This window comes from Dromaius novaehollandiae, chromosome 2, assembly GCF_036370855.1.
Source record: "Dromaius novaehollandiae isolate bDroNov1 chromosome 2, bDroNov1.hap1, whole genome shotgun sequence".
In the NCBI taxonomy this organism is placed as follows: domain Eukaryota; kingdom Metazoa; phylum Chordata; class Aves; order Casuariiformes; family Dromaiidae; genus Dromaius; species Dromaius novaehollandiae.
The window spans coordinates 79014412-79038317 of record NC_088099.1 but is presented as its reverse complement, the minus strand read 5'-3'; the positions used below and the strand labels follow the sequence as shown (position 1 = coordinate 79038317).

Sequence of the window (23906 nt, the reverse complement as noted above, 5' to 3'; positions counted from 1 at the left end):
CTGCTGATAACGTTTTGTTATGTTGTTGTTTTAAAATTACTGTGACTTGTGTAAAAGTTCACAGGTGAACAATGTAAGGGCTGCTTTTGCTAAGGGATGTAGTTTGATGTTACAGCATAGCTGATCTTACTAGCTGCTGCTGATAGTTTTATTCTCTCTAGTGCTGTTACTTGTGAACTGGTTCAGGGAGCCCAACCAGCAGGAAGCAGGAAAACTCATTTGAAGAGTCTTTATTTCCTTGAATTGGCTCACTGCAGGAGAACAGCTCCCCACCCCACCCCCACCCCCCTGGCAGCAAATACCAAAATAACTCTTTCTGCATCTTCAAACTACATTGTTGCATTACAGGTTGACTCAGAAAATAGATGCTGAAACAGTGATAATGAAATAATTAGGATTCATTGGTGACTTTTTTTTTTTCCTGACTGAATGGGAAAGTTCTGAGGATTTTTTTTTCCCCCATGCATGCCCCCATCCCAGCCTCTTACTGAAATATGTTGCCTGTTTCAAATGAACTCTCTTCCTGCTTTACAAAAACTTTTATTTTGGAAAAGGCATGTTTATCTGCCAAAGAATAGTAAAGATCCCTTTCTCTTTCTGCAAGAAGAAATGAAAAACTGGTTCTGTTTCTTACTCCCTGACAAGGGAAACATAAGTTTGTTCCCTTTAAAATTCAAAGCATCTTCCCACAAGGTCACTTTTTGAAGAGAATAAGTTTTAGCGGGTTATTTTCATCTTGGAGAGTGGGAAGCCTGCATGTTGTCCTTTTAGCATCAGAAGGGAAGACTTAAAACATTCCTTGAAAACCTGCCCAAACTTGGCTCTGTTACCTGGGAAGGTGTCCTCAGAGCACCTTCCCAGGACTTAACAGTAGGACAAACAATGTAATGGTGGAGTCTATTGATCAGGGAACAGATTTTTTTTTTTTTTCCTTTCTTTTTCTTCCTTCTTCTATGGGCCTCCCTTGCTTTGTGCAAGCCCCCAGCTGATGCTTTACAAGCTGCTTTCTTTTGCTAATACAGCATAAGAGAGTGTCCTGGAAAAAATTCAAACCGGGGAGGGCCAGAAGACCACTTCTTTGCAGCATCAGTGAGTTAAAGCAGCTCTTGGAGGAGTCCAGCAAGTATCAGAGCTGGTGTTAGGAGAAGGAGGCGCTTTGGGGAACAGGCATGGAAGGCTCCTCCCGCCTTTCTGTAGGCAGTTGTGCTGTGCCTAAGCTTGTGGCATAGGTGTTACAGTTGCAGAGAAAAGTAGATTTCAGAGGCCACTCGGATTTGACCACAGGAACTAATCTGTTCTAAGTATTTAACATCCATTTAGTAGAACTGAAACAGTCTGTATGAGGTTGTTTAAGGCTAGTATAGAATATATGCAATGCATAAAAACAATAAAATATCAAATCTGAAAGAGAAATAACAACTCACAGCTCTAGTCTTATGGTGTCAGTCTTAAAGCAGGTTTTTTTTCTTGTGTATATTTTGAATATAAAGAGTATTTGCAGAGTTACTAGAATTATATTTTGAAGTAATTTTAAACTGTTACATCTGAAGTACAATTAGTGCAAACTCTTTCTACAGAGAGTCAAGGTTTAGCACTCATGCTGTTAATAACATGTTTAAGAACTGCTAATGTGTACTTGATACCTAATATTAGCTTAACAAATAGGAGATCAGCCTCTCGAATAGGTTACTTGTTGCCAGTGTACACTGACGTGCTTAATGGAAGCATTTTAAAACGAATGTATTTGAAGGAAAGAAAACTTTCAACTATATTTATTATTAGGTAAAGACATTTGAATTTCAGTAAGTTGATCTGGCCCTTATCACTAAGCATGATGTTTATTGCTGATAAAAAATCCTCCAGCTTACTTCTGTTTGGAGGCTTGTGCCCCTGTTGGGCAGTTTGGCTGTGTCATGCGCATGTTTCAAACTGCATGAAGCCTTAATGACTTGCTCTAGGATTAATCCAATACGAGTAAGAAACAGGATTTGAGGTCTTAAAGCAGGGATGAAACAACTGTCAGTTTCTTGTTTCATTTCTTGATACCTGAAGGATCAGTGGAGTGGTTTGGGTAGGTTTTTGCTTTGTTTTGTTTTCCCCCTTAATTATGAAAGAACAAGATTATGAAGAAAGTGGACGAAACCCAGGTAAGTCTCTTTAAAACACAATGTTATGGATCTAATGACTGTTTTACTGCAGTAGCAAGGCCTATACTTTCAGCTGTATTAACAGCTCTTGCAGCATGTTTTCATTAGAAGTACACTGTGCTTGATTGTAATAGCAGCCTAAGTACAGGAAAAATTAAAGTTTAGTGATGTTGACAAGGTAAGCGATGGGTGCAGTATTAGAATCCTCTATGTAAAGGGAGCTTAACTACATATACAGAGCTTAAGCACATCTTGTTCTGCTTTTCAAGATGAGTAAATTGTGCAAGTTACTGATTTTTTTAAAAAAAGCAAGAAGATAGTTTAGTGCTATAATTAAAATATTTAGACATTATTTGGTTCACAAACTTGATTTTTTTTATAAAGAAGATTGCGCTGAACACTTAAACTCATCCCATGCAGAAGTTATTGTAGGCGAGATGTGTTCAAACAAGGTGGTTGTTGTCTTTTTGCAATTTGAATTAAAGCTAGGTAATTGCTTTTGAAAACTCTGGTTTATTTTTAGAGCTCTGAAGAATACGTCTGTATATTTTTGGAGTGAGAGGTGTAAGAAATTCAAAATTAAGGTTGTCTGAATTTTCTTTAATTGCCTGCTAACCGAGAATTTGGACATACAGGAAGTGCATGGTGGAGAGGATAGTGTTACAGTTCTTGCCACAGTACAGTTTCTTGGCTTTGTCATTTCTGTATTTCAGTTCAAGTGACTTTTAGCAGACATCTGGAGGTAAAAGTAACTAAACAGTAAATGCTTATTGTACAAATAGGATTTTATCTTTACGTGCCTAGTTGGTAGTGTTTTATTCTTAATGTGAGCCAATACCAACTTCATGAAAATGTTACTATAGTTTGTATTAGAAATACTTTAACATACATAGACTGTGACCAAGCATTGCCCTTTGAAAACTGTTAAAGGTTAGGACTTGTCTGTGAAAGTATTAGTTATTTTCCAACTGGATTCTGCTTTAGACCACACTATAAAGTTAGAAACTTCCCTTGGGGAGCAAAGCTTTTTAGTTTGACAGATTTCAGTATCCCTTAAAACAAAAACAAAAGCCTACACCTGTACTTAGTTATTTAGAGAACAGGTATATCTCGTCAAAGCGAAGGTGTTGTATTTGTGGTCACATGGTTCAGAAGTTTCTTAGATAGTTCCCATTTCTCTGAACACCTTTTAGATCCTTTTGCCAGAGGAGAAGACCCTGCTTCTGTTTTTCAGGTTGTTGTGAAAACTGTTGAACTGTTGCAGCATGACAGGAGAGGTGTATCCTTGCTGAATGGGGTTTGTCTGGACAAAATGTTCTTCAGTGCAAAGGCATGTAGGAGCAGTACTTGTCTATCATTTACTGTTCAAATTCATTTAGTTAGGAAGCAGTGAATCTGGAGAGGATTTAGGGGTCAGCCTGGAATAGAATATCATGAGCTTGGTTTAATGCTGTGGCAAAGAGGGCTAATGTGATCCTTGGAGCAGAGAGGCGATTATACCTCTGTAAATAGTGTGGGTAAGGTGGATGTTAGAATACTGTATTTGGTTTTAGAGTATGAAATTTGTTTTGCATATCTTGAAAATGCAAGAGGATGGGGAATGCTGCCACAATAATGATTGAAGGTTAGAAAAATATCTTAGTGAGCTTAGCTGATTTAGTTTTTCTAAAAGGCAGTTTGAGGTGACTTGATTGAAGTACAGGTGCTTTCACAGATAGAAAATGCTAAGTGCAGATGGTTAAATTTCTAGCCATAAGCCCCCAGTACACCTTCTAAATTTAAAGAGATGCATTTAATTTAGAAATGTCACAATTTCTTTAAGATTTTTCCAGTAACTAAACCTTAATCATAGTAAATATAGTAGTTTCTTTTCTTAATTCTGAAAACATCAAGAAATACACTGCTCATACCTAAGTGTGTTTTCTCAAAGTTAGAGAACCTAATGCAGGAATGAAATACTGTGGAAAGACAGGAAATCAGATTAGATGGTCTAATGTTTTTGTCCTTAATCTCTTGGTCAGATTTCCTAGCACAAATTTAGGGCCACTTAAATGACCACTTTTCCACAGATAAGACATCTGTAACATTTTTTTTTTTTTTTTTCATGCTCCAAATGTTTTGATTTAGAGTGTGAGGGCAGGGAGGGAGACTAACCTTGGTTTTGTGAGAGCTGAGCTCAGTGGAAAGAGATGGTCATGCTCTCCCCGACTGCTCATTCCCATCCTGCTGCCCTCTCCCTAGTGACAGCAGAAGTGTCAGTGCAGTGAACGCACTGCCTCATCTGGATTAAAGTTAGTGGCAAAAATGAAAACAAATTCACAACCATTCTTCCCCGGTTTGGCTGGTATCGACCTGCCCCAGCGAGCCTGTGATAAACTGGGCTGCAAGCGGGCAGAGCTGGGCGGCGCCAGGGCCGGAGCAGGCGAGTGCCAAGCGTGGGAGGGTAGTGAAACGGGGAAAGGTGCTTTCTGCCAGTTTAAATTGATCGTAATCTATACTGTTGGGCTCAGTCTAATTCTGTTTAACATAGGCTGTCCCTTGGATCTGTTTAGAAACATTTTAACTGTTCGTGTGCCTTAAAGTATCCTACTTGTCAATGTTTAGGAGGACCGCTGCTCTTTCGGCAACATGGGGAATGTGAATTTTAAACAGTGCTTTCTTTTGCTTTTTATGACTGGCCCTTTGCATTGGGGTGCATGTTTGATCTGCAAACTGACTTCCAGTGCATGGTTTGTTTGATGTCTGGAAATATTAATGAGAAATGATTTGATGGCATTGGCCAGGAATGTGGGGGTGGCACCATGTGGGGCTGGTTTAGGATGGTAAGTGTGGGTTACACTGTGTCTGGTATTGGAAAACTGGTGCATTATTGGGAGCTGAGATGATAGGGCACCTAAGGTTGCTTCTCTGATAACTACGCTAGAGAGGCCTGGACAGTGTTGCCAGTCTGTATTAATTGTTCCTTGTCTGGAAGTGGCTCTTGGCAGCCTGGCTGGTGCCACAAGAAGAACCGCCTGCAGAAGGCGATGCTTTGTACGTAGGTTGGTTGTGCAGTGCTGAGGCACTGGTGGGGCGATGGGAATGGCTCTCTGTGTGTCTCCTGAGGCAAACATCCCTGCAAAGGGGTGCTCACACAGGGGGCTGTCTCACAAATGTGGGGTTTACAGACAACTCTGGTAGTACATAACAGTATTGGAAAGGACTAAAGCATTCCTTGGACTCTGCTGGAAATGTTTGGAAATGGAAATCATTATCACTTTCTCAAATCTAAGAAATTAAAAAGCAGGTGTGTGTGGGATGGCACACTGTGATCATCTGCTGGACAGTTTGAATATCATGTCCCGGATTCAAGAGACATGCCTCTTACTGTCCCTGTTGTTTCTCTGCTTGCAGCTGTACATCTCAGTCAGAAAAAAAAAACTGTGATAATTTGTTGCAGGTAACCCCCCACGTGAATATAGCTATGCTCACAACAGTTTTTGAGAAACTGTAGAAATTAGGAGGGAGGGATCTTTGCATGTCCTATCAACAAAGAAACTATCAGGTAGGTTTCTGGGAAAAGTAGGTTAGTCATGGTGTGAGTTTGTTTGCCTGCTAGTCTGTCAGCAAGAGCAGAGTTGTGCTGTGATGTGTGAATGTTCTGTAGTTGACTTAACAACAAAAACGCACATATTCAGAGGAGAAAAATCCCAAATTTATTTCTAAAGCTTAGGCTTGGGTGGAATGGAGCGTCACATCAACAGCTGTGTGTTGTAAGACACAGGAAAAGTTATAAACCCATAAATGGCTTTGTGTTTTATTTTACTTTTCTTATGGATCTTCTAATAGCAGCAGTGATCCAAGATGAAATACTGCCTCGGGTGGACTATTAGTCTGGTCCAGACGTAAGATCTTGCATGTATGCTCTCAGCTTGAAATCCACTCACAAATCAAGCAATGGCAAGTACGGACTTCGAAGTGCAGAACTTTAACTGGAATGAGGAGCCATGTGCCAGTTAGAGGAGTGTCTAAAACTACATTAGAAGTTTTATCAGTTTTAATATTTATTGAACTCCTCCTCACACCTCAGAGCAGTTTTAGGATCTTTTGTTTGAGTTAACCTTTCTCTCAGGCTTCTTTGAAATTGGCTTATCTGATTATCTTAAGCTTTGACGTACAATTTAAGGGAGTAGGGTTAAAACATAAAGCTGTGAATGGCTTCAGACTTGCTAATGGGATGAGGCACCTGGTTGTATGTTCTGTGCTTCCCCAGTGGAAGGAACTGAGCTAGAGGTTTTTCCATTAGCTCTGTTCCACTTGATGTATGTGCAGCTTTCCTGAAAAGCTTTTCCTGAAAAGCCAAAGTCATGGCTTTGTTTTGTTCTGGTTTTCTAACAAATGCCTAGTTTGAGAAGGGGACAGGCTAAATATTGGAATAGTTGTTGTTTGCTTTTGTTAGCCTCAGCATAGCCACTAGCTGTGTGTTGAGGTTGTAAGATTAGTTCTTTCTATTGGATAGTGTGATGCATTTCAATTTGAGTTGCATGTTTGTAAGGCATGCTGTGTTTCTAAGCATACTCCTTTATAATTGTAGGACCAAAGAGCAGGGGAGAGAGTATTCATCAGTGCATTTTTGCAATCACTTTTTCAGCTTTGATCCTTTCTTAAAAAGGAGCTTAAAAACAGATATGCTGATCACATGGGAATGTGTCAGATAATAGGACAATGTGACAAGCATTGGTAAAGTAAGAAAAGAGACAGCACGAGTATAGAAGAGGAGACTTCTGTAGAGTCTGGTATTGAGAGACTGGTATTACTATTTTAAAGCTTTTTAAGAGCCTTCAGAATAGGTGCAGTATTAGTTGGAAACATTAATGAAGGATTTGAAGACTAGGAAACCTAAATTTTATGTTCTTCTATTTAAAGTCTGTTAGGTACATTTGGCAAGATTTGTCTTTAAAGCATCTGTAAGGTCTTAATCTTGCTGGAGACATTTTGCTCCAAACTCATTCCTGGTAGAACAAATCCAAGTAGCTGTTTATATGGGAATACAAGCATATGAAGAAAGACTTTAGTATTCCCCTGCCTACAGTTTAAAATATTCAGTGTACTGTGCTGAGATGCTTATTTTATCTCCCAAACTGGTAAGGCAAAACTATACACTTTAACATCAGAATTGTGAAGACTGATTAAACTAATCAAGAATAGGGAATGATTGTTATTCAGATAGTAACTTAAGTGATTTTAATATTTCGTGTGAAACAGTACTGTCTTGAAATTCCTCAACTCTCCTCCCCCACCCCCTTTTCTGAAGGGTAATCCATCTTGAAGTGATTGGAAGTACTCTGCAGGGTATTGATATTTAACTAATAAGCACAGCTACCAGCTGTCAATAGGCAAGAAAAAGCAATAAAAGCAGGGTCTTAGGTGGCTCAATATTTGTCTTCCTCATCTAATGTAAGAATATGAACTTGGCAATGTGCCTTAAAATGAACATTTTGTAAAAACTTTAGCAAAAATGACATTGCTCTTTCAAGGAATGGAGCTAGGAAAAGTGTTTCAGTAATTCTGGGAAGAACGTGCAATGGACTGGTCTGGTTCTGGTCTTTCTATGCTTTAACACAGTGACTTGAAAAATCAGCATGTAGTTACTTTGGGGACATAGCTTTTCCACAGACAACAGAAAGCAGCTAACTAAAGTACCACAGAGGATGAATAAGGGATAAAAGCCCATTCCTCTGCCCACGCTGTGCCAAACCAGTATGTCCCCTGCGCTCTAAGCAGTCCCAAGGTGTGCATCCATCAGGGAGATTTTGTTTGCAGGGCTCCCTCTGCTCACCCATGGGTGCTGTGGCTGCATAGCAGCCTTTTTGAAATGCAGGACAAGCTACAGATGGGGTGAAATACAAAAAAAGTAAGTGTAAGAACTGCTTATGAATTGCAGTTGGTATTAAGCAATGTTGGAGGAGGGACAACCAGCCAGGCTGTAAGACTTGGAACAATGGGGGGCAGGGGCAGTTATAAACTGTAGAGAAATAAGTCAGAAAAACAAAAGCTGGAGGACAAGGATAGAAGGATATACACTAGATAAAAACAGTAGTTGTGGACAAAAGCAGCAGCGTTTTTTTCCGTGGATTGTGGAATTAGTTCCAGAATCCTGATGGGCTATCGAAGTTTTTTTGGATCTTGTATGATAATATGCTGCTTCTGAGTCGTCATACCAGTAAGTATTGTGATACCATGGAGCCTTTTAGCCAAGGGAGCTATGGTGAGTTGTAGGAGTTCCTCCAGGAACATGGCTAGTCTCATCTGCTTGAGGGGCTGGGGTCTAGTTCTGGCTTATTCCAGCCAAGACAGTGCTTGATGTGCTGAGGCTGCCTTCTGGTGTCCAAGTGTGCAACAGCTTTGTTCCAGGATTTCAGGGGTGCACAGGGGAAGTGCCCTGGCTGGGGCAGAGGGAAGGGCACAGGGAAGAGCACAGCATGTTCTGCAGCTCCTGTGTAATCCACTGTTGACAAGAGCACGCAAGTGCCATTGCTGTGACTTGTGAGTATCAAAGCAAAAGCATGAGACAGACAAACTGTCATGGAAAAGGGCTTGAGACTAATATTACGGAAATTCCGATGTTGTGACAGTACCACCACTTAATACTTTTTGTATTGTATGGTGATGATGAGCATGATGATGAACATGATGTTGTATTTGTAAAGGAAGTTCCAGGACAGGTGTGGCAGGAGCTACAGCTTCATGAAACTGGTATTTTAATAAGGAATAGAGTAAATGTAATATATCATGAAGAGTCTGCACAAGGTATCAGAAGAGTCAGCACAACTTTTACAAAATATTTCCTTCTACAAAATTTTTTGTAAACTCCTGCCCCCAAAGTATTAGTGTGTGTGTGTGTAGGGGGTGTTTTTGTTTTTTGAGGGAGTCAGCAGAGTATGGAAAAGGTAGATGGGGTTAATATGCTTTGCTGCCCCTGCTTCCCCCTCCCCCCCAACCTGAAGGTTTTTGTCAAGTGCCATTATCAAGAACTTTTAAAGAAACTAAGCAACCTAGAGATGGGGGGGGGGGCAATTAATATATGTATTAAAGAATAAGAGATAAAAGTTAGAAGACAGGGTAGACTAGTTTAGTTCTGCAGTGGAGTTCCTCACAGATCTGTGCTGTTCAACACAAGATTTTCAACAAATCGTCTGGAAAAGGGAATGCAGCATAAGTTTGCAAGAATACGATACAAACATATTACAGAATGGAAGAGATGAAGGCTGTCTGTGACTAATTAGAGCCCTTATGAGACTCAAAGATAAGGTATAAAGTGGCAGATGGAATTTGGTGTAAATAAATGTAAATTTATACATGTAAGGGAAAAATAGTTCTAACTGCATGTGAGTTAACTGTAATCCCCGAGTGAGATCTCGGGGCATGTACAGAGTTTTGTAAAAGCATGAGGCTGTGGTTACAGAACTGTCAAAAAGGCAAACTTGACGTTAGAGGTTACCCCAAAAGAAATAGAGGGGGAAAACCTTTTTTTACATCAGTGTATGAACCCAAGGTTTACCTGCATCTTAAACTGCATGCAGTTTTCATCTCGCTACTCTGCCATCTAAAGGCTGTAACCCAACAAAAGCAAGCAAAACCCCCCTGAGGGCTTTGTTGTTCACTGTCTTATCCTTTACAAGAAGGGTGCATGAAAAGAAGCTAACAGTGGTGCATTTAGAACAAAAGTGACTATTTTTGACTTAATGTGTAATTGAGTGTTGGAATGTCTTAGTCTGCAACATCTGGGGCATAAACTGCTGTGACTGCAAGGTGAGACTGGATGAATTCATGGAAGAGAAATCTATTGAGAGTTAATAAATACATAGAAACCACACTTGGCTCAGGAAGCCACTGAAGCTCAGATTATTAGACTTTGGGAGTGTAGGTAGGGGAAATTCCTTTTTCCTAGGAATTTGAGTGCAGCCACTGTTGTAGACATGGCACTGGGCTAGAGGACCCTTTGGTTTTGCTCAGTCCAGATGCTTTTAATATTCTTTTATAAATAGACATACATATGTGTGTGTATATGTCTATAAAAATAGAATCAATATAGTTTTATGCAGACATGTAGTAGTAAAGAAAATTCCAAATTTAATACTATAATGTTTCTAAGAATGATAGATCCAGATCTCTGTTTATATTTCTGCAGGGTTTTTAAAGCTCTTGAATAACATTTTCACTTTTTCAGGCACGCATATCATCAGTGCTGTCGTGCTTAATTCTTAATTTTGCTAATTTGGTGCTTATTTAATTATACATGAGCTTGTCAAACTGTCAGTCTCATTCTGGCAAGGTGATGTGACACTTAACAAGGTTATGTATCTGATTATTATAGTTTGGTATGCAGACAGCTCAGTACAAAATGTATTGTGTGCATTCTGATTTAAAAGCAAAATTGCCACCAGCAAAAACATCCCTCAGTTAACTTGGTGTACTGGATTTGGTGCTGCCTTGCTGATGGACTTACAAGTTACCTGCTAATCAGTTATCAACCACTGGGGAACTTGTAATAGGATCCCACAGAGATTGTCCTGTGCTTCATTTATTTTTTAAATGTCATGAACAAGAACTACTTACTGCTAAGGCCTTCAGAGAGCACTGGATTACATCCTGGAATAGTAAATAATAGTGAGATTTCTACAGAGTACTGTGATTTACACAGTGAGCTGGGCAGCCTGTAAATGTGAGATTCTGCAACCAGGCACAACAGTAGGGGTCCTAACTGTAAACCAGAGGTTTGTGTAGAAAGGGTGATGCCAAGGAGGGGCTGCAGAACAAAAGCAGGAACTCCCTCGGGACAGCAGCGGCTTGAATTCCGCAGTAGCAAAGCAAGGGATATAGGCAATTTAGCTAGCTGCTTTCTGTACAAATACTTAATTCAGTCACAGTTTCAAAGTCCGCTAAGTGTACCTAACACTGCCAGCAGAGATACATGGATAATGCTTATTTAACTTTCTGTAGTCTTGCGAGCTTATGACTGAGTTTGGATTTCTTAAATGCAAGTCAGCAATTCAAAGGACAAATATGGGATCTCTAGCTCTTAAACTTGTGTTAACATAAGTCATGGGATCTCACTGAAGTATTCATGATCACTTATCCCATATTTATTTCCTGAACTATTTCAGAATTCAGAGGATGATCAAAGTTACTCTGAGTTATTGCCTCAAAGGCTCATTCTCCCTTCCTCTGTAGTATGTGCAATTTCAGGTGTGGACCTTTTGGGGAAACGTAAGTCAAAAGCAGGTTTATAGCAAGAAGCAGATTTTGCTACAGTAACACGGTCAATAAGAACATACCTAATATCTAAAATACAGGCACATGCACATCAGCACTGTGCCCTGCTGTGATTCTTGCCTCAGTGGATGCAGATTCTCCCAAGGGAAGAAAACTGTGTGATAAAAGAGCCATGAAAACCCTTCTCTGCTGTCTGCTTCCTGCTTTTCTCTTTTCCTTTTGTGGTGTCAATGGTCTGGATCACTGATGCTTGTCTCAAGTGTGTTGAGAAGTGATTTATTGAAATATAGAATGGCTATTGATGTAACAAGATCTTTCCCTTCTTCAAACCAAATTTCCTTAACAGTGGGAACCTCTTACTACCCCTAGAGTAGCTGTAATTTTTTTTCCCCCCTGGTGAAGGAGTGTGCCACCCATCAAACCAGATTAAAGGGATTTAGCAGTGAGAGGCTAATGATTCACTGAAAGAATGGCTTGGTATTTTTGTGGTTTGCTTTTCACCTTTAGACTTCAACAGTGCATGTGAATTTTGAATGTTCTAATCAATTGTATCAGAATTATTTATCAACTTCTGCTACAGTTTTTTAAAAATAAAACAATAAATTGCTATCCCTGCACTTTCAGGTGCCTTAGTGCTTTTGACTTTCAAGGGGCATTAACTTTTGCTGGTGGTATAGCAGTATAAATAACAGTCATTAGATTTAAAATGCAGTTTGTGGCATGCTATGCTTTATTTTAAAGCACTAGCAAGCAGCTGAACTGGATGTGTTTAGGGACTTCTTAATTTCATTTAAGTAACTGGAAGTGAAGAGTAAAACTAAAAGGACACAGTAAACTTGTTACCCCAAATGTGCAGAAACTGGCTTCCTTGAACTGGCCCCTGGGAACCAAGGAAAAAATGCTACAGCATGAGCAGCATCTTTAGTACGGGGCTTAAAAATCCTATCCTTACAAAGTGATTAGATGAATTGGAAGACTTGGGGCTAGCGTGCCCTTCCTTTTTGGAAACAACGACTTTAAACATTGTTTGAAAATTAATAACTGTGTTCCTTACAGCCTAGGTATTTCAAGGGATCTGTAACTTTTCAGAAAGGTGCTTCCTTGCCAGGACAGGCCTTCTCTAATGGTAATCTTTCTGGAGTAGGGCTGGGTGGCTTCCCAGAGTAGGATGAGATTACTTTGGACAAAGCATTGACTTTCAATGGACTCAAGCTGCTCAGCCCTCAAAGTGGTCACTTTATCAAGGCTTTTTAAAACTTTTGTGGCAGAGACTTTTTAAAAGATGCATTACAATAAGAGCTAACTGATCATTTAGAACAGATGTTTAAAACTACCTCGTATTTTTTTCAGGGGACACTTATCTACTAAGTACTTAGGCACTTTAGAAAAAAGTAGCTTTTACTTTCCTCATTTGCTCCCTTCTTCCCCTCTGTTCCCTGAGACAAAACGAAGGGGGGTTTGTTCCTGACATCTGCATAAGATAAACATATGCTTACGTTTTTCCAGTTGGTTGAAACCGTGAGCAGAGAAGCTTAACGAATTTGCAGTAAGCGATCTAAGCGATCGTAGAGATCGTTCCTAACAGTAAATAAGTCATTGTGCCTCATGTAGCCTGTTAACTGTCCTTTTTTTTTTTTTTTTCAAAAATACATAGACTGAATTTGCCTCTCTTTCAAGGTAGTTATTCCTTCTATTTTTGTATTGAGGCTTTGTACCAGCTAGAGGACAAGTTTTTAATGTAGAATCTAAGAAAGGTTAATTTTTTTTTTTTTTTGAAATAGATGAGTCTGCATTGTTGCTTTCTCTTAAAGAGCTTTGTCACCAATTCAGTTATTACTGCATCAGAATATTCCCAAGAAATTGACTCTTCATGTATTTTTAATCCATCTATATTTTATACACATATAACATGAAATTATATATTCCATGTAATATTACAAAATATACATTATTATACAGAGTACGCACAGTATACACACACATGATTTTACAACCCTCTACTTTCTCATCTTGGTTAGCTTCTCCCCCCCCCATCCCCCCCCCCCCATCCCCACAGTCTGGTCACAGCTTCATTAGTCACTTGTTCAGCAGAAGTTTTTCTGCTTGTTTGGTAGTATTTATTTCCTTTTTAGGACTTTTTCTATCTTAAGTATATGCTTTTTCAGAGGGGGGGGCAGGGGCACAACTTTCAACACAAGGGCAAGCTGGAGTTTGTACAGTGACCTAGTACTACCCTCTCTTGGTGTCTTTTCCTTTGCTAGCAAATCCTTGGCTTCAGCTCACTTCCTTGGCGGCCGCTGCAGTTGGAGCTTGCGGCTGTATGGGGCCATGGGGTGTCTCAGCAGTCCAGGGCCTCCCGCTGAGCACGGACCAGGGGCAGCGGCCCTGCGAGCCAGGTTGGGGCTGCTGCACGCTCCCTGTGTTACCTTGCCTCTGCCCGCGCTCGAGGCGCACGGTCGTAGTGGGCACTGCTGTTGCTCCCTGAAGTCCCCCTTGTTCTTGTTATTCTGAATGATTTGGTATCATCAGGAAACTTTATCACCTCACCGTTGAGCCCCTATTTTTACCTGTGTATGGTTGGTAAATTATATGAGTCTCAGTACAGTTTCCTATAAAAAGGAAAAAAAAAATCATTAGTTAACAAGCTGGCTGAGCTCGCTACAAGCACCAGTGCTGGCGTGGAAGGGAAGCAGGGAACTCGGTGGGGAAGCGTGGCTAGGATGGAGGCACCACGTCTGGCGGCTGCTTCCAGTGTTACTAAAACCAGTTTTTAAGCGAGTGTCCTCACTCAGTATTGCTAGGCCTTTTATGTTTATGGTATATCCTACTTCTTTTTTTTTTTCTTTTTTTTCCTGCTCCTCCCTTCTTCTGACTGTTGTGCTTTTCCACCAGGGGATGGGACTGCCAGGGAAAGTAGCCCTTTTATCAACAATGCAGAGATGGACAGAGAAAACTTGTATGAAGGAAAGAATATGGCTCTCTTTGAGGTAAGTTCTTATGTATATGTATGTATTAAAAAATAGCCAAAGAATTTGCTTCACCTTGGGCTGAGGTTCTGGTAGTAAAATAAAGCAGACAAACAAAATTCTGTTTTTCTTGTTGGGATTTAGTGGGGGGGAAGGGAGAAAATCAGCTTTATAACCTTTTTCAGCAGCTTGGTTTCTGCTAACATTCCATTTCAGTGGATTTTTTGAGTGTGAATGATATAACTTTAAAAAAAAAGCTTAGACTTTTTCTATATTTTATCACATAGCTATATAAGAAAAGATAAATACTGGCATACTTTGCTGTGACTAAATTTGCCTTACTAAATTTTAAATTGTTTGGCTAGGATCTGGAAGTTACTGTAGCTAAACCTGCTGAAAGCTAAATGTGGTGGCTGTAACAAAGCAGTATCCAGTTTTAATGAGCATCAGTGAGTATATTGTGTTCAGCAGGGGGAGAAAAAAAGACTTCCCTTAAGGCAGTGAAACTATGATAGGCTGTAGCTTAGTAGTATTGTTCAATTAATGTATAGCTATTTCTCATTCATAATGTAAAGATCTACTTTATAATCCAAGCTTAATGCATATTTAATTCAGTGAATAATTATGATGACTTGCAGAAACAAGTATATTGATATTGTACATTTAAGTGCTACTTTAACATAATGAAACCGTTCCTTTAGTAATTTGAGTTCTTCTGCTTCATATGCTTAGGAGCATCAGCTTTGGTTGCTGCTAAAAATAAGGTTTTTTACAAAGCTTGTTCATCTTGCTGTTGCATCCTACCCGCTGTTCCCTTGTTGCTGTCTTACCTCCTGCCTTCTTCCTTCCATGTATCTTTGCACAGAGAATATGATCGTTCAGTTCCTTTCTTCTGCAGGACCAAAATAATGCATATTACTACTTTTGGCTAAGTCTTCACAAAGATTATGCGAAGGATCAAAGTAATACTGATTATTAGCTTTTTTTTAATCATCTATGGATTGATTTTTTTTTTTTTTTTTTTTACTATTTTTTGACAAAAATAATGCTAGTAAAGTTTTTGTTACCAAATTTCTCTCCTTTTAAGCTCTATTTCTTAGAGATGTCCAAAATTATGTTCAAACTAGCTGTTGTATTCATCAGTGTTGATTAAACTGGCCATAACTGCTTCCCCCCATTTTTCATAATATCCTTTGAATATACGCTTCCATCAGTTACTTTGAATGCTGACTGAGATTAAATACTCAGCTGATGGTGTAATCAAGACCATCTTTTGCATATCTCAGATTACAGATCACCCTATCCTAACATTACGTGAAAACCTTCCAGTTTGTCGTCTTCACCATTTTTTTGTGGTGGTGAATCTTCTGGTAATACATATCTCTTGTAGTACGTTTCCTATAGTTTTATTCTTCACATGTTTTTAGCTGATGATTATAATGATCTAATAAATTGCATGCCTCAGTAGGGATGAATGCCTTAATTCTTATGTTTTATTGATTGTGATCCTGATCTCATCTTTCTTCCAGTGTTTAATGTTACCTAGTTGACTGAATTCTCTAGTTCTGCTTTTCTTGGAATCCTTTTGGATATTATTTGTTTTAGCATGCTTTGTTTTGTAGCAGGTGTTTCTTTAAAGAAAGAAGGGCTGACATCCTGTGTGTCAAGTAATATATATGAATATGTGACTTATTCTTAGCAAATCTGTTTTAGAAATAGATACAATCTGTAAGCCTGCAACAGCAGCCATGACTGACAGTACTGTTTGAGCCACTGTCTAGCCAGATTTTTCCAGCATCTTGTCTAATGACACATGCCTGTCAGTACAGTAACCTAAAAGCCTATTGTATGGTGATAGGAACAGATGATTATAATCAAGGATGACACTTCTAAATATTCCATCTTTACAAATTGCATATTGTGAGATAATGTAAAACAGTTAAACATTACAATATAGCCATGTTGCATTAAACTTCTAGAAAGATTTAGAAGTCTTTTTGAAGTCAGCTGACTAGTATTTTATCATACTGATTTCCAGATTTGAGTGAATCAGGGCTGTCCTGTCAGTATTTGTTTGAAATAGTACCATAAATTCGTGACTTAAATACGTTATTCGTAAAATCCCAACAGGAAGAAATGGATAGCAATCCCATGGTATCATCTCTTCTTAATAAACTAGCAAACTACACTAATCTGACTCAAGGTGTGGTGGAACATGAAGCAGATGAAGACAGCAAGCGAAAGGAAGTCAAGGTACTTAAACTTCTTGTAGTGGCTAGCCTTGTTATGATAACATACAACAGGAGCATTACTCAATTTATAAAGAAAGTTCATGGATGGCTTAAAACAGGAGAGAGATTTATAACACTACTTAAAGTGGAAGTCTTTTACAATGGGTTCCTCTTAATTCAGTGTTCTTGATAGCATGTTTTAGCAAGATCTTTGCTGTAAAGCTAGGACCTGAAACAAGCAATACATGCATCCTAAGTTTATCTTCCTTTCTTCTCTTTTTCTTTCTATCCGTGTATGAGCATCAATACCTTTTTTCTACCTTCAGTGGGGATGCAGTATGATTCTTGTTTTATTAACATGTTTTAATTGGCTGGGTGTTTGTCTCGGGCTGAAATTTGGGAATAATTTTAAAGGAAAACAGGCCATTTCTTTAATAATAATAATTAAATATAATTAAATAATAATTTAATAATAATTAAAAAAGCTCTGTAAATGCAGTGTTTTGCTCCCACTAATTTGTTAGCAGTCTGTTTTCTGAGCAGTTCTATTGTTTGTATGCATTGGAGTAAGCACTTGAAGTTTGGGAGAATGACCATATTTCAAGGAAATGCCTCTTGTTGCATAGGTGTAAAACTAACAGTTATCTGTTTCTGTGGGGGAGGGGTAGGTGCTTAGCATGTACTTAAATTTGCTAGAAGATAGCAGGAGGAATCTCCAAAGACTGTCTTCTGGATACCTAAGCTGCCTATCTATGACTGGGTTGCATATGCCCCATTCCTACAGAGGTCTAGAGTCTGCAGCTGGATGATGGATTGGTCCCTCTGTAAACATGGATTGCTTTCAAAAGGAGAAAGCCTGGATCGAAAACATAAGGCCTGGCAGAGCAAGAGTGACATGATGATAGGCTGGACTGGTTGGGCATGGAGATACTGGGTAGATCCTGAGAAGAGGAGAAGGCTGGGAGTCAGTTGTCTTTGGGTAGGAGAAGGGGGTGTTGCTGCTGAGTTTGTATATCTACCTCCTCCTTTGGGTGAAAGGAGATGCAGGTTAGCATGGGTAGAGGGAAATGGGCACATAGCAGAAGAGATACATATGAAAAATTGCCTGAAAGTGAGGCAAGAACAGGATCTTATTTGACTGGAGGAGAGATTTCGTGATACCTACCTTGAAGTAGGCCTTACTGGTATGGGAAGTTAGTACTTGGACAGTGGGTGAAGGTGGAGAATACAGTCTAGCTGCTTGTTTTAGCTTTTTGCTTGTTCTGCTTTCATTTCTCCAGCTTAGCATCTGACAGTGTCAGTGCTGATGAATTCACACACTCTGCACAGTGATTCCTCGTCCTCTAGTGTGCAGGGGTTTGTGCTTGTGCAGCGCTGTGCTCGTCCCTCTGGAACTAGCTGGCCATATGAACACCGCCTAATTCCTTGCGCTCCATCCCTTTTGAGCACCATCTGCTGGCCTGAAAGTGTGATTTCTCTGTGTGGTTTTGTTTCCAGTTTGGTTTGGGAGGTTAGCTGATTGTTACGTAGCAGCAGAGTGGTGTTTTTAATGGCATGAAAGTTGGTGTATTACATGCCCTGGGGGGAATGTGGCAGTGAAGCATGTACAGCAATGTCTGAGGGAGCATAATTGCACCCCTTGGCATGGGTTATTTTTAAGAGCCTGAAGGGGACAGAAGAAAACAGCCTGTTGCATCTTGACTCTGCTGCTTGTTGGAAATGGCCTAGAGCAAAAGAGCCTTGCAGCCACCTCTGGGTTTTGTGGTGGAGGCTGGCTAGCATAAAGATCTCCAGAACAAATGAGTGTCACAATGGGAATGGTCTGTGAGGGAAAAGTAGTTTTCCTACTATGTAGGAGTAGCAGTTTTCGTACATAATGAAGTAGGGAGTTTTACTCACGTAATCAAGAGCCAAATATCTCTAGTTACTTAGCTCATTTCATGATTTCCTGATGTAATTCACATAAAATCAGCATTCTTCCAGTCTTCTAGAACTGCAATCTCATACTAATATTTGGGGGGGGGGGGGAATAGTCCTTTTTGGCTATCTGCAGTATTTTGAGAATCAAGGGTATTGCAAAGAGGCACACTTAGCTTGATCAAGCTTTTGTGGTAAACTTCAAAAAGGTTAACAGTAGGTGTGAAGGGGTAGTGGAAATGTGGCCTGTTTTGGTGCATTGTTGGTAAATTACACTCTGGTTTACCCATTCATTTGACTGTGGTCATGTTTCAGAAAGATCTTGAATGAAGCTTGAGTTTTTGGCTGAAAGATAAAGTTAAGCTAAGTCAGTAAGCAAACTGGGAATTTATGATGTCTTACACAGTTCAGGAAGTACACATAACTTAAATCCAAGACTGCTTGGTAATTTCTTTTGCTGCTGCTCATAGAAACTGATCAAATGTAGAAGCTTTATTTTATCTTGACACTTAGCAGATTTTTAGAACAGCTTAAAAAAGAAGGAGGAAGATCATGAGACACAAGTTTTTATCCAGCATGGATTATGCAGTAAAGAGCAACTTTTGAAGATAAACTGGGATCTTTTCTTTTTATGAAAGAAAACATTCATTGAAAATAAGGACAAATCACAACTTCAGTTTACTAAAAGTAGATTGGTACATATTAACCTGGTTCTATATAATCTGGTAAAATAACAGAATAGTATTCTATCCTATATTCTGTCCAATACAATAGGATCCTAGTAATTCTTTGTCTGAAATGAGCTCTCCAGACTTCTCTCCAAAGTGTCTTATTGTGTTATGTGGGATGTTATACAGTTTTCTTCACCTTAATTTATAAATTACAAGGTTCTGCTGAAAGATTTGAAAAACAGTGATGTAGAAGACTTTAGTAGCTAATCTCATGAAGAATTGGTCATAATGATGCCGGAATAAAAATGTTATCAGTTTTGCTGATCTCAGGAAGTTGAGAGGCTGTAAGGATGCTGATGAGGATTAACGTACAATAGAAAGATTTAAAGACCACGAGAACTGGATTAATGATGTTTAAAAGCAGAAAATGCAAAATCATGCCTGCATTTAGAAACTAGAGCTGACCTGTTAACTAGTTTCTTACTTTTTGTTGTTTATCTTGATTACTGCAGGGTGTTTATGAACTAGAGTTCAATGTGGGACATCACAAAGGTGACAATTCATGTGACAATGTCTACAGTCCTGGTCTGTATTCTAGAGTGATACTTTGAAATGATTTGTTAGACCTCTCACCCTTCCTATGAGTTTATTTTAGTAGGTCCTCCCAGGGCTGGGCATGGCATTGTGATATGAGATAAAGAGTAAATATAGGGCATTGCAAACTGGTCACGCTTTTTAATATATGACTTAAGAATTCTAGAGAAGGATTGTAGACAGTTTTGTGAGAGGGGAAAAAAAGCAAGCAATTTCCACTGTGTAAGGTATGGGATGGGAATTGCTGTAACAGCATTATACATGCGAAAGTCTCTCAGCTTTTTTCTTCTGGCACCTGCTGTCTGGTTCTCATCATTGTACCTCAGAGAAAAGAGCGGAAGTAATAGGGTTTGGGGTGAATTGTCATTCATGATGGGATAAGGAATCAGGAAAGTTCCTTGCAAATGTGGTCAATTTACAGTTCTCCAAAAAAGCAGACAAAGTAAAAACTTGTTAGAGTTTTAAATTTTTTCACTGTGAAATTGTGTGTTGCCATTTAAGGCTACAGGAGGTGGCCAGGATTCATTTTTGTGAAATTCATGGAAGAAATACATCTCCCTTTTTTTTTTCTAGAATTAGATAGAAATGATCTAACAGTCTAAATACATCTAACTACTCTCTAAAATTGCTGGTAGCTGTTATTTTATATCCCACTACCATCTACATCTTCCCTACCCTCTGAGGGGTATATGTAATATGCTGTATTTGCCAGTCTTAAAGTCCTTATGGCCTTAACCTGCACGCCCCCCCCCCCCCCCAAAAAAAAAAAAAAAAACCTGAATCTTGGCAAAAACAGAATGGAGAAGACAATGGCGATGTCACTCCTGCTTTTGAAGGTTTGCTTACATACTTGGAGAGAGCAGAGGAACTTTCCCCTTTGACTAGGATACACAAAAAAAAGTGTGATTTGAGAGTCAGATTTTGTGGGTACGCAGCGATCCAAAGTTTCAGACTTTTTTTAGCAGAAATACCAGTGTGAAATTAAATTTCATTTCCCAAAACAAAGCACTAATGTGTTTGTAGCCTTTTATGCTTGTACTTTGTTTATGCTTTAACTTTCCACATATAAACACTTGAAATAATCCTGCTGTCTCTTAAAGACTGCTGTCTCAGGCTGATAGTAACATTGATGTTGCATGCAGACATTGTCCATGATACTAAAAATAAGACTTTAATCTTCAAGTGGCATTCCTTGGGTCCTTATATGTATATAAATGCTTGGGTGGATTATTTAAATGCATAAAGCACCTAAGTTTGCCTATTTATTTAAATTGGTTGCCTTTTTTCTCTTTTTCCCTCTCCCTCCAGAGCCTGAGTTGTGATTTAAGAATAACTGCTGTAACTGGACACCTACTGTGTGCAGTTATTGTTTCTAAATTGAGAAAAGGCCTGATGTTCGTAAATTGTAGAAGGAAGTTGGAATTTTAACGAGGGAGCCTGAATGCTTTTGTGTGTGTATGTCTTGATCCATGTTCATCACAGCAAATAAAAAGTACTAACAAATATTCCATGTTTGCAGCACTTTCTGCAACTTTTGGAACAGTAAATTTCTCTCAGCTCTTTTTTTTTCCTCCTTTGTCACAAACTTTTATCTCACTTGTAACTGAAAACACTTCTTGTCGAATGTCACTTTGTGGGCCAGCTACCGGCAGCTGACAATGGCCAACTTCTTGCAGATTATATTTGGGATTTTGAGTATGCCAGTAACTGGTCTTCAACAGTAGCCTCTAACTGGTACTTCAGAAGAAGGATGTGAAGTGTTGTAGTCAATGGATAAAGGTGAACTTACTACTGTGAAGGCTTAATCCTAGTTCCTAGAGAGAAATAGGTTTTGCTATTACACAGTTTTCTGTCCTCTCAGGAGCCTTTCTGCGTAACTAACCTATGAACATCTGTAAAACAGGAAAATCTGAAGATACCATCCAATTCCACTTGGCTCTCTTTTTTACGCACTTGTGATAAGTCTGTGGGTTTACAGTAGGGAGTGCTTACAGACGTTAATCCTTTCATGTAAAGGAATTAATGTTCTGTCTTTGTTTCTAGGTTCCACGTATGGGCACTTTCATTGGTGTGTACCTGCCCTGCCTGCAGAACATCTTAGGAGTCATCCTTTTCTTGCGTTTAACGTGGATTGTGGGGACAGCTGGAGTTCTTGAGTCTTTCATCATTGTGTTCATGTGTTGTGCTTGTGTAAGTTAATCATATTCTTTATTATTTGGCCAAATCTTCTGTTAGCACAGTACTGCTCAGCTCCTTCATATGCATAGCAGAACAAGATTTCTCCTTAATGGTTAAATAGCAGTGTAACTGAGAGGTGTGGGACAGGTTCAGAAGGCATTCGTCTGTCTTTAAATTTTGGTGGTGAATGTCACTTGTCATTCCAGCCCTTATGGGATTTCCACTGAGCTGATCACAGTATGATTTAGCTTCAATTATTTTATTCACTAACTAAAACTGTCTTATGGGTTTTACTAAATCAGGTTTTAGCATGTATTTCTTGGTGTTTTGGGGTGGGGTTTGGTTTTTGGGTTTGGTTTTAATATTGCAGCCTGACCTGTAGAGTTGTTTTTGCAACTTCAGGACATACTGAAATATGAACTGCAAATCTGTCTCATCATCATGTTTGTAAATTCAGTTTGTGGGTTGTGAAATCACTAGTAGAAGATGCGCTGCAACAGTGATGCTTAATCAGTTTGTCACTACTATTTAATTGGAATAATGAATATTTTATTTTAAGTATACTAAAAATCCTCAGTAGCTTGTATTCTTCCAGCTGTGTTTGAAGGTACTGCTCAGAGCTGTCTCAAACATTCAAATTAACTAAATTCTTCAGTGGAAAATACAGTGCTTGATCTATCTGGAAATCCATTAGCCTAGGATATTCTCAATTTTGGCTGCTGTAGCAGTTTATACAAAGTTATTTTATTTCCTAGTTTCCTTTGATCACTGTTCTCCTGTACCCTTTTTTTTTAAAGAATACTTACTCAGTTAAATTTTCTCTATTCTTTACACAGACTATGCTAACTGCAATATCAATGAGTGCAATAGCAACAAATGGTGTAGTTCCAGGTAATTTTGGCTTTTTTTGGTGTTTCTTATTTTTATTTTTTAATCTTAAATGTAAGCTAATGATGCATGGTCAAATCTGCAATATGAAATTTCTGTGGTTTTAGATATTAAAAAGCAGTGTTTGGAGATTTGCTTAAAGTGCTAATTTTTTTGGTCTCTTTTTAGAAATGACTTTTTTAATGTGAGCTGTAGTCTAAGTGGACCTTTTGCGAAATATGGGCCATAGAACATATTTTTTGTCATCAGTCACATGTTGCTGTTTGAGCAAATGGAGACTTATCTTAATGCAAAGTAGACTTCTTTCCAAACTTACAAATATGACTCTCTTCTGCCAGAATTTGCTGATTCCATTTCTGAACAACGGAACTAGTTGCATTGTTTTCTGCAAAAATAACAGGCAGTCTGCTGGCAGAAAACTTTTTTGCATAGCAGCACTCTAGATAATGCTTGTCTCCTTTAACATTCTTCAGGATAAACTAAATAGATAAGTTGTTCTGTTTCAATTATAAAGCTGACTTTTTTTAGATGCAAGTTAGCTCTTGTAGTTCTTCCAATCTTTTCCATCATCTTAATCAAAAATATCGGAGCTCAGACAGTGTTATGAACTCTGAACAGTTTACCTAACAAAGTTTTCGAAAGTGTATCTTTTAAATAAATTAATCTTCATTTACAGAGGTTCCCCAGCTGAGTAAGGGGTTATTGATTTTTAAAAAAAGAAAATGCATGGAAATGGGAAATAAGAAAAAAAAAAAAAAATTGAAAAATTCAGGGCATAATGATGTGAGTATATGAGAAAAAGCATACTGAAAAAAAAATGCCTGTAATGAAAGTGGCAAAGGTTTCGTGCCCAGAAAAGAAAAAGAATGCATGTTAGGAGACAAAATACATTTTCATCCCCATCACCTCATTAGAAAGTTATTTTGGAAGGCTGCTATTTGATCATGAACAGATTAACGCTGGGAATTAAAGATTGGTTTATGCCTATATATTCTTTTCTTAATATTTCTTTTAGATGATTTACGTGGTGGTTTTTTAGCCGTTTTTTCTCACTATTTT

General features: G+C 38.8%; 1 protein-coding gene across 2 annotated transcripts in view; it reads left to right on the top strand.

Moving 5' to 3' along the window:
* Positions 1-23906, top strand: part of SLC12A7 (solute carrier family 12 member 7) — a 72018-nt gene that overhangs the window by 5450 nt on the left and 42662 nt on the right. Inside the window, exons 1-5 of one of the 2 annotated variants that reach the window (XM_064506815.1) lie at positions 13686-13798; positions 14295-14389; positions 16499-16621; positions 21825-21971; positions 22796-22850. In XM_064506815.1, the coding sequence (XP_064362885.1) occupies positions 13723-13798; positions 14295-14389; positions 16499-16621; positions 21825-21971; positions 22796-22850 (496 nt within the window). In that variant the 5' untranslated portion in view covers positions 13686-13722. Of the gene's footprint in view, positions 1-13685; positions 13799-14294; positions 14390-16498; positions 16622-21824; positions 21972-22795; positions 22851-23906 lie in introns of those variants that run through there. The other variant, XM_026107115.2, reaches the window with a different exon arrangement.